Below are 9,899 nucleotides of genomic sequence, written 5' to 3' on the forward strand. Positions count from 1 at the left end.
GGGGGGGGGGGGGACATGTGAATGCCAGGCCTACGGCCAGCCTGTGACCTACCACTGAGGCACACAGCCCTCTGCGGGTGACCACCGCACCAGGCACCACCAGCACGAGTCACGGGGGAGGGGGCTGGGGGGGCCCCCATCAGAGGCCACATTCAGATGGGGCTGGATGCCTGCTCTGCTGCACCAGGAGCCCCACAGTGCTGCTGAGGAGCGGGAGCCCCAGTCTCGGCCCCCAAGCTCACAGAGCTGTCCCCAGTGAGTCTAGGAACACAATGCCTGTCACGCCAGGGCTCTCTGGACACGGTGAGCCTGTTCTGTAGAGCCCGGGGACTGCGGGTCTCCCCAGAGCTGGGGCTCCCCTGCCCCGGCCTCTCAGTCGGAGCCCTGCTCCAAAGCCAGCCCAGCGGGATGTGGCCTCTGCTCACACCCAGCGCTCCAGTCGCCTGCCTCTGTGTCCCAGGCTGACGGGGGGGCCTGGCAGGGGCTGCGGGAACCACGCTGGGGCCAATACTGAGCTCAGAGGCCTGCACCTCCAGGGCCCACCCTCCAGCTCTGGGCTTATGCAAAGCCCCCAGCCCCTTCCAAGGCACCTTTGTGAGAGGATCCCTCTCTACGGGGATGGATGATCAGAGATAATTTTGGGGTTCAGAGAAGGCGGCTGGCTCTCCTGGGCTCCCTGGCTCTGTGACAGTTTGGATCCCCAAGGGACCTCTGAGGAGGGGTTCACCAGCCAGATGCCACTACCGGGAGAGAGCGGGCTGTGGTAAGGGCAGAGCTGCCCCTGCACTTGGAGGGTCAGAGCAAGAATGCTGGTCATGCAGGCATGAAGCTCCACGACACTGCCCCTGGCCCTGGGCTGGGCGTGGACCCTACCTGGGGCTTCTTCAGGGCCGGGGTGGACAGGATTGGAAGCTGCCCACACTTCTGCTAGACTGTGGAGCAGCCCAAGCACTGGCCCAGGGCTCCCTCATGCCCACTGACTGCCCCTGCCTCCCCCAGGACCCAGCCCCAAGATCCATACCAAGAGGAGGCTGAGGCTGAGGCTGAAGCTGGATCAGAGCTCTCCAGGGTCTCCAGGTGACCACAACAGCCAGACCACTTAGGAAACCCCTCAGGCTCGGCTGACCAGCGAAACCATCCACCAGCCAAGAGGTCAGGCCATGACCCTGCTGAGGTCCCACTAGGACCCCCAGGCCACTGGGCCGGGGCTGTACTAGGGCTAATCAAGTTCCAGAGATCTGACCGCGAGCCATCACCAACCTGCCTCCAGGGGTCGCCTGGGTCCAAAATGTTGTTACGTCCCTCTGAAGAGGAAATAAGCCATCCTTAAAGTGCCTCCTGGTTCCTGTGCCTGGTGCCTTCGAGGTTCTCACCAGGCCTGGGCACAGGGGCCCGCTCTGCCAGGAGGCCTGGGGCTGCTGCCTCCATCACGCCAACCCGTGACCTCGGGGGGGCCTGACAATTCTGGGTGTCTGGGGAAGGTCATTCCTTACATGGCCTGCATGCACTGTCCAGCTGGTTTACAAGGTAAGGTGGACACTGTCACCAGAATTGCCCCATTCCCTCCTCTTTGACTCACCAGGGCACAGGACCACCAGCTCCCAGACCCTTAGCCAAATATGCTGCACACGACTTTTCCAGTGCCCCCCGCCCCACAGTACTGTGGTGCCTCCCCTCAGGAAGAAGCCACGGTCTCGGCACTGCCACAGATGGCCACTAGGGGGCTGCTCAGCAATGGGAAGGGAGGCCCCGCTCCGCTCCTGGAACCAAGATCCTGGGTCTTGCCCCATGCCCTGTGCTCACCCTCCCTTGGGACATGTGGCTGTGTCAGCCCTGCCTGCTCCCAGGCCCAGTAAGCAGAGCCTGAGGAAGGGGGCGCCCCAGGGTGGGTGCAGAGGTGAGCAGGGCTGGGTGTCTCCTGGCTTTCCGGGATGTGTGGGCATACCGAGAGCACCCAGCATCTGCCCCTCCTGCAACACACCTGGCTGGGGCTCTCCTGGGCCTGGGCCTGCTTCTGGGACCTGTGCCCAGCTGTCTGCAGACTTCGGACGATGTCCTTTAGGTCCAACTGGCCACGGCCTAGGGTTGGCATCAGGCAGCTACCTATACGAGCGGCAGCCAGCAAGCCCTTGGGGCCCGACCCTGCTCTCTACAGTGGGCACTGGCCCTACAGAGGGCAAACTGGCCATCACACAGCCCCCACGTGGGTGCTGGTGGGAAGTGGTGAGCCCTGACTGCAGGCCACACTCCCAGTCAACAAGTCTGGCCCTCGGCCCCCCCACCTGGCAGCACCGTGTTCAAGGCAGGTGGCAGCAGACCCTGTGGCTCCCATGCACCCTGCCCAGGCACACGCAGGCACACACAGACCTGCGGTCCATGCCCCAGGGCCCATGGACCCCACCCTGGGCCTGCCTGAGGTCTCCATTAACCATTTAGAGTCAGGCCGGCCGAGCTCTGTGCAGGAGGGCGTCTAGGTTAACAGTAGTCTTCAATAAAGCTTGGCGGAGAGCTGAGAGAAACTTGTTTAAAATTTAACACATAGTAACATCAAAACAAACAAGCGCTGCCATGGCGACAGGGACCCAAACAAAGGCTGCAGATACCCCAGCTGGCGCCACGCCCGCGGAGCCATGGCAACCTGCCCTGAAAACAGAAATAGTGGACTTTTTCTCTCCCAAGCCCTGTCAGTCAGCAACTTCCTGGCGGTACCTAAGTGCTTCCTCGGGGTCCCCAAGCCCTGGAGGGCTGTGGACACCACTTCTAAGTGCCGGGCACACACAGCCTGTCAGCACCCCGTGATTTCCGGGAAAACCCTGGCCATCCCCTGACCCCACTTCTCCAGCCTTTCTGCAAGACCCCAACACCCTGTCCCAGGTCATTCTTCCCCTTGGCCTTGCTGACCCCCAAAACCCTGCCAGGCCAGTCTCTCATCCTGCACCCTGGGAGGGGAGGGGACCTGCCTGATATAGGGACAGGGACCTACTTGGTAGGCCCAGGTCACAGGGACCCAGCAGAATCCAGGCTGCACGTGGGAAGGATAGTCCCAGGGTGGGGAGCACCCTGAGGGAGACCCTATGATCCTCAGGCAGATAAGGAGCCAGAGCCCTGGGCCTAGCCAGGCTCTTGTCCTGGCCACCTGTCTGCTGAACCAGCTATGGAGGCACACAGTGTGCCCACGGGCCCTGCGCACTGACTGCCCAGCCACCTGGGGCCATGTCGGGACCTCGGCACTATCTGGGCTTGGGCTGCATCTGGCCGTATCCCCAGACCCTGACCTCCAGGGCAGGGGCACCCTGAGTTCCCTGGGCAGCCTGGGGTCTCTGCAGCGTGGGACACGCCTTGGAGTAGGGCCCAGCCTCAGTCTGAAGTGGCCCCAGGGGCAGGAAGGCCGCATGTCCCTTCACACGGGGTTGCCATGCCCAGCCTCTGGAGCACCAGCACCCGGGCCACCCCCTGGGAGGCGGCCACGCTCCATGCCCGTGTGTGGGCACACGGGCAGCAACCGGGAGGCAGTTTCCCACAGAAGGACTGGATGCGCCCCTGGAAAGGCCACTTCTTCCCACCTCTCTCTCACCTAGCCACCTAGAAGCTGCCCCCTGAGCACACCTCCGGCCTCCTTGCTCCTGGGTCTGCTCCCGACTACCCTGGACACGCTGGGCTCACTGAAGACACCAGAGAGCCCAGAGGGCACACTGAGTGGAGCACCATGGGCCGGCTGGCCTCCCCCGAGGGGCTCTCGCACATCCACAGTCCATGCCGGAGCAGGCTGCAGGGCCTGGGGGAGCGGACGGGGGCTTCAAAAGACAGCTGCCAGCGGAGGAGCACTGGGGACAGGGGCCTCGCCGTGCTCAGGAGCCAGCCCTGCCTGGCCTGGCTGGGCTCTCCAGCCACAGCAAGCCCCACAGGAGGCAGCTGCCCCTCTTCACAGCTGACCCAGTCCCCTCCCTGGGCTGGCATCACGGCACAGCCACTTAGCCAAGCAAGAACTCTGGGCACAGGATGAGGGCAGTGCCTGTGCCAGAGGCCCTAGCCCCAGATCATCTGGGCACAGTCCAGGTCAGGGCCCTTGCCCACAGCTAGCCCACCTGCCAGAGCAGACTTGGTGACCAGGACCTGCCTATCCCTGCCTGGGACCGTCCACTCAAACCCAACTGGCCAGTCCAGTTGCTACAAGGAGGCTGCAGGTGGCCTCCAGGGAACAGACAGACCCCAGCCCATGACCAGCTGAGGCTCGTGGGGGGCCTGTCCCCTAGCCTTGCTGAGATCCGAGGGAGCCCGGGGGGCAGCCAGCACCGAGCACCCAGATCGGCCTCAAAGGAGCTGCAGCTGTGGGCAGCTGGGGGGCCTGGGGGCTGAAACGGGCTGCACCAGGACAAGCATGCCTCTGGGTCCTTCCGAGCTGTCCCCAAGACCCTGGCCTTCGCTGGCTGGTCACATGGAAGAATCAGCTCCCACCTGTGGTCATACCTCCCAGGTTCTCATTGCCACCCCCTCTGGAGGTAGCAGTGGACAGCAGTGAGGCCCCAGCCCGTGCTGCCACAGCCACTTGGTGCACAGGACCCGTGCAGAAGCCAGAGTTGGGAGAAGAGGCTGGGCACCGTGGGGCAGGCCTGTCATCCCAGCGGCTCAGGAGACCGAGGCAGGAGGACCGCCAGATCACAGCCAGCCTCAGCAAAAGTGAGGCGCTCAGCAACTGAGTGAGACCCTGTCTCTAAATAAAATGCAAAATAGGGCTGGGATGTGCCTCAGTGGTCGAGTGCCCCTGAGTTCAATCTCTGGTACCTCCCCCCCCCCAAAAAAAAAGAGAGTTGGGAGAAGCACAGGGACTGCTGTCCAGGATGCACGGGGGTCCCAGTGAGGCCCGCCCCAAGCAGGGCTGGGTGCCTCTGGGGCTGGTGCCGTCAGAGGGTAGGCCTGGGCCTGGAGGCCGTGAGTGTGACTGTGGCCAGAGCAGAAGTCGGGGTCTGGGAAGCTGGGGCGAGACCCGAGGCTCCTTGGTGGATGGCAGGGCAGAATGACCACAAGCCCAGGAGCAGCCACAGCCTCCTCACATCCTGGCCCCAGACCCCCCGACCCCAGGAGGAAACAAGCCTGAGCTGCCATGGAGGAGGGTGGGCAGGAACCCAGCCTCGATTCCCAGCAGAGAGACCTGCTCACCAGGCTGCCCTGTCCCTATGGTCTCCACGAGGAGGCTGGTGCTTTACCAGCTTCTCCTGCTGGGTCAGATTGTCCTGTGCAGCCCCCTGGAGCTGGGGGAGACTGGAAGGAGGCCAGTCCACTGTAAGGGTTTGGAGACCCATTTGAGTGGGTTTCATGGCCCCTCTGGCATGACTGACCACTGCCCCCAGACCACCACAATGGGCTGTAGACCCCGGAAGCTCATCCAGATTCACGCTGGCTCAGGGGTGCCCCTCCTCTACAGAGACCCCAGAATCCCAGGAACACAGGGAAAGGCCAGGTTGGCACTGGGGCTGGCGGAACTAATTGCCATGGAGCCCTTTCTGGGGGCCTTGGCCTTGGGCCATACAATTCCCAGTTGGCCTTTTCCCCTCCAACCCTAGCCTGGTGCTGGAGCAGAGTCCCCGTGTCCCCGGGCCCAGAGCAGTGGTGGCAAATGTGACCAGCTCCATCTTTTCTCACAGGGGCATGAGCCAAGGACCCACCCAGCCAGGCCTCCTAGTCGCGGAAGCCCAAGGAGCCACCAGCTGGACCACATGCACCCTGCCCTGCCCAGTGCTCCTCCGAGCGGAGGCAGGAAACAGCAGCATAGCCACTGAGCACTGGGCGTGTGAAGCCCTCGGCCTCCACCCAGAGCTGGAGGACAGTCCCAGCAAGCAGCACCCACGGAGACCCACAGGGCCACCCAGCAGGACCCCGGCGTCTGACCGACAGCCCTGCCTCAGTCACCAAGGCGGGCAGGAGGGAAGGCAGCCAAGTGGGAGGTGGGAGGAGGACCCTCGGCTGGACACAGACTACCTGAAGCAGACGCGCTGGTCCAGGCTGGACCTGTGCAGGGCAGGAGGGTGGCCAGGGCCTGCCGCTCTCCCCGGGGGTGGCAGTCGGGAGGCGGCAGCCAGCCGTCGTCCAGGTGCCTCAGAGATGCCCAAGGAAAGGGGAAGGGGCAAGGCGCCTCGACACACTTCCCAGCGTCCTGAAAGGGTGCGCACCAGACGCACACGCCCACACATGCGTACGCACGTGGAGCACATGGAACACGCAGCACGGTGCGCACGCGGAGCACACAGAGCGCGGAGCACACGGAGCACGCAGGCGGTGCGCATGCGCTGTCTGCACAGCCGGCCGGCTGCTCTCTGACCACCAGCTCAACTTCCCTGCCAAGTCACAGAAGGGGGCACCACGGCTCCCGGCTGTGGGCTGCTGTCACCCCTTGAGGACAGGGCTGGCTGGCCTGAGTCCCATCTGAGTTGTCCTCACTCAATGTGCAGCAGCTGTTTGTGACCCGGAGCAGAGTTCACCCCGCTCCAGGGCCAGAAGCCCCAGAGGCCACTCCAAGCCCCCACAGTAGGACGGGTGGGGCCCCGGGTGGTGGGTCAGGAGCCGCGCTCTGGAGGCTGGGCAGCTGGGCTCCCTCTCGGTCCCGGTGCACTTACTTGATCTTACTGAAGACGATGTCCACATCTGTGATGGTCACGTTCTTCCCGTCAATCACGTGACAGTCCTTGCACAGCTTGGACCAGTTCTTGCCGTGCATCTCCTTCCCAGTGGCCCGGGTGTCCCCATGGACCGCGAACCGCCGGAAGGCCTCCTCCAGCGCACTGAGCTCTGGGGCAGCGGCCGCCCCCTCGCTGGCGCCCTCTGATTCCAGTGACAGCCTCTTGGTCGCCTTGTCCCTGGCAGGGTCCCCTGGGGACTTAGGGGGTGTCCTGTTGGCTGCTTTGGCAGGCTTGGCCTTGCTATCAGCCATGTTGCTGGGGAGGAAGGAGAGAAGAAGGTCACTTTGCCTCTCACAGGTGCCGGGCCACAGGACGGAGACTCCAGCATGTGTGGCAACAGCTGGAGGGGCCAGCCTCCTGGGGCCAGGACCTTCCAGCACCCACTGCCCAGGAAGATGGCAGCCTGGCTCCAGGACCCGTGCACGCCACCTGTGAGGCCCCACTGCAGTTTGCGTCCCAGCACCCCAGCCTCGGTGCCCTGCCGCCTCCCTGGGCCACATTGCTGTGCTGCTGCAGGGACTGCGGGGCCCATGAGAGGACACTATGCTCAGGGTGGCCCAGGCCAGTCATGCTACTGCATCCCACGCTCAAGGTCAAACCTTCTGACCAGGCCGGAGGGGGCTTTGCCAGGGGAGCGGCCCCTGCGGACATTCAAAAAAGGCCTGCCTAGGTGCCCAGAGCCTACCGCTGCCCTCCAGGCCTGGGGCAGGGGACTCATGTGCGGGGGTTGGTGGATAGCGGCTGCCCTGAACCTTGTGGATGCTGACCTCCAAAGCAGGCAATGACATCGACAGAGCGGTGCCACCTCCCAGCAGGGCTTGGGGGTGCAGGGCCGGGTGGAGCCCCCACTGTGGAGACTGTTGGTCCCTTGGGTGGCACCTGGTCAGTTCCAGCCCTGAGGAGCAGTGCCACAGGCTGACAGCCCTACAGAGTGTGATCCTCCACACCAGCACGCAGTGTCTAGGGGAAGTTCACAGGCCCTTCCAGGCAGGAGCACCCTGAGCCAGCGTGGCCAAGGCTTGGCCATATCTCTTGGCCCCGGGATGGGGCAGGGTGCAGCTCCTACCAGCTCAAGGTGCACCAGTCCCCAACACAGAGCCACCCCGGTGAGGCTCAGCGGCCGGGCTGCAGACTGGCAAGGGCGGGTCCCCCAGCCTGCTCCTCCGGAGAACAACATGGCCATGCTGGGTGGAGATGCTCCCTGGAGGCACCAGGTCATTGCAAAATGGAGGACTTCCGGGGGCCGGAGCAGGGGTGGATGAGGAGACATGGTCATTTGGAAGCTTTGCTAGAACTTGACCTGAAGTCTGAAGCCCAGGGGTCCCCACATTCCTCCAGGGTTCGCCCTACGGCCCGTGACCATGCATTTGAGGTGGTCATCTGAGCCTCAACCACCCAGCCTTCAAGTCTGTCCCACATGAGGAGGACAAACAGGCTCCTCACATGGCTCCTCCCACTGGGACAGACAGGTGTGAGGTGAGAGCATCAGGCAGTAAGTTAAAGCCCGTCAGAGGGTGGGCGCTGGGTTTCACCTGGATGGAAGAGGAAGCACAGCAGATGCAGGCCCCTGTGGACAGCACTGCACCAGGACAGTCCAGGGCTGGACCCACCAGACAGGCTCTGGCCACTCTCCATCCAGGTTCCTCCTGCAGTAGAACCACAAGATGGCGAGCAGATGGCAGCTGAGGATGGGTTCCCAATAGGAAAGAGCAGGGAGACACAGGGATCTGGGCCAGGCTCTTGTGGGCAGCCCTGGGCACCTGGCCTTGCCCACTCTACAAAAGACTTCCCACTGAGGACTCCCACCCACGCTGCACGCAGGATAGAGAGCCACGGGTGTTGCAGACAGCTGGGCTTGGGAATCTGGCCATGCTACACGGAGGAGGAGTGGTCACAGGGAGCCTGGCTTCCACGAGGGACAGGGTGTCGGCACAGGCTTCAGGGCCCGAGCAGGGGTCGGCAAAGTCCAGGGTTGATAGAGGACAGGAGCCATTGGGGAGTGGAAAGCCGCCTCTTGAACCTCAGCCCTGGGAGCCTGGGCCCGACAGAGTGGCTGACGTCAGAGTAGTGCCTGCAGGGTGGACCGTCCCACCTGACGTTCTCAGAAGGCTTGGGACAGGAGCAGACAGCGTGCAGACGGACGGCAAGCCCGTGACCGTGACCGGGCTCTGCCAGGTGTGCATCTGGTAGTATTACCCGGAACACATAGAAACCTGATAAAACATTGTTTTGCTGTTTAAACAAGAATAGAGACCCTAAGTGTGGCTGTGTGAAGACCCCCCAAGTCTCTCCGTTCTGGCATGCAGAGGTGCCCTCTCCAGCCCGAGCCTGAGGCCACAGCCTTCCCCTGCACCCCTGCCCACTGGCCCCCTATGCTGCTGGACCCAGGTGGCATCCTCCTTGCCTTTTCTGGTGTGTGTCCTGCATCCAGGTGCATGTCCTGCACCTCAGGTGTGTGTCCTGCACCCAGGTGCGTGTCCTGAAACTCAGGTGTGTGTCCTGTACCCAGGTGTGTGTCCTGCACCCAGGTGTGTGTCCTGTACCCAGGTGTGTGTCCGGAACCTCAGGTGTATGTCCTGCACCCAGGTGCATGTCCTGAAACTCAGGTGTGTGTCCTGCACCCAGGTGTGTGTCCTGCACCCAGGTGTGTGTCCTGTACCCATGTGTGTGTGTCTGGAACCTCAGGTGTGTGTCCTGTACCCAGGTGTGTGTCCAGAACCTCAGGTGTGTGTCCTGAACCCAGGTGTGTGTCCAGCAACTCAGGTGTGTGTCCTGCATCTCAGGTGTGTGTCCTGAGCCTCAGCTGTGTGTCCGACCTCAGGTGTATGTTCTGCACCCAGGTGTGTGTCCTGAACCTCAGGTGTGTGTCCGCACCTCAGGTGTGTGTCCTGCATCCAGGTGTGTGTCCTGAACCTCAGGTGTGTTTCCTGCACCTAGGTGTGTGTCCTGAACTCAGGTGCGTGTCCAGCACCTCAGGTGTGTGTTCTGCACCCAGGTGTGTGCCCTGAACCTCAGGTGTGTGTCCGCACCTCAGGTGTGTGTCCTGCACCTCAGGTGTGTGTCCTGAACCTCAGGTGTGTGCCCAGCACCTCAGGTGCATGTCCTGCACCCAGGTGTGTGTCCTGAACCTCAGGTGTGTGTCCACACCTCAGGTGCGTGTCCTGCACCCAGGTGTGTGTCCTGAACCTCGAGGGTATGTCCTGCACCCAGGTGTGTGTCCTGAAC

General features: G+C 63.1%; 1 protein-coding gene across 1 annotated transcript in view; it reads right to left on the bottom strand.

Moving 5' to 3' along the window:
- The window catches only part of LOC107146355 (tubulin polymerization promoting protein), a 27,869-nt gene that overhangs the window by 6,985 nt on the left and 10,985 nt on the right, over window positions 1-9,899 (bottom strand). Inside the window, exon 2 of the mRNA XM_015490436.2 lies at window positions 6,612-6,929. Coding sequence (XP_015345922.2) covers window positions 6,612-6,929 — 318 coding nt within the window. The remainder of the gene's footprint in view (window positions 1-6,611; window positions 6,930-9,899) is intronic.

This window comes from Marmota marmota, unplaced genomic scaffold (genome assembly GCF_001458135.2).
Source record: "Marmota marmota marmota unplaced genomic scaffold, marMar, whole genome shotgun sequence".
NCBI lineage: Eukaryota > Metazoa > Chordata > Mammalia > Rodentia > Sciuridae > Marmota > Marmota marmota.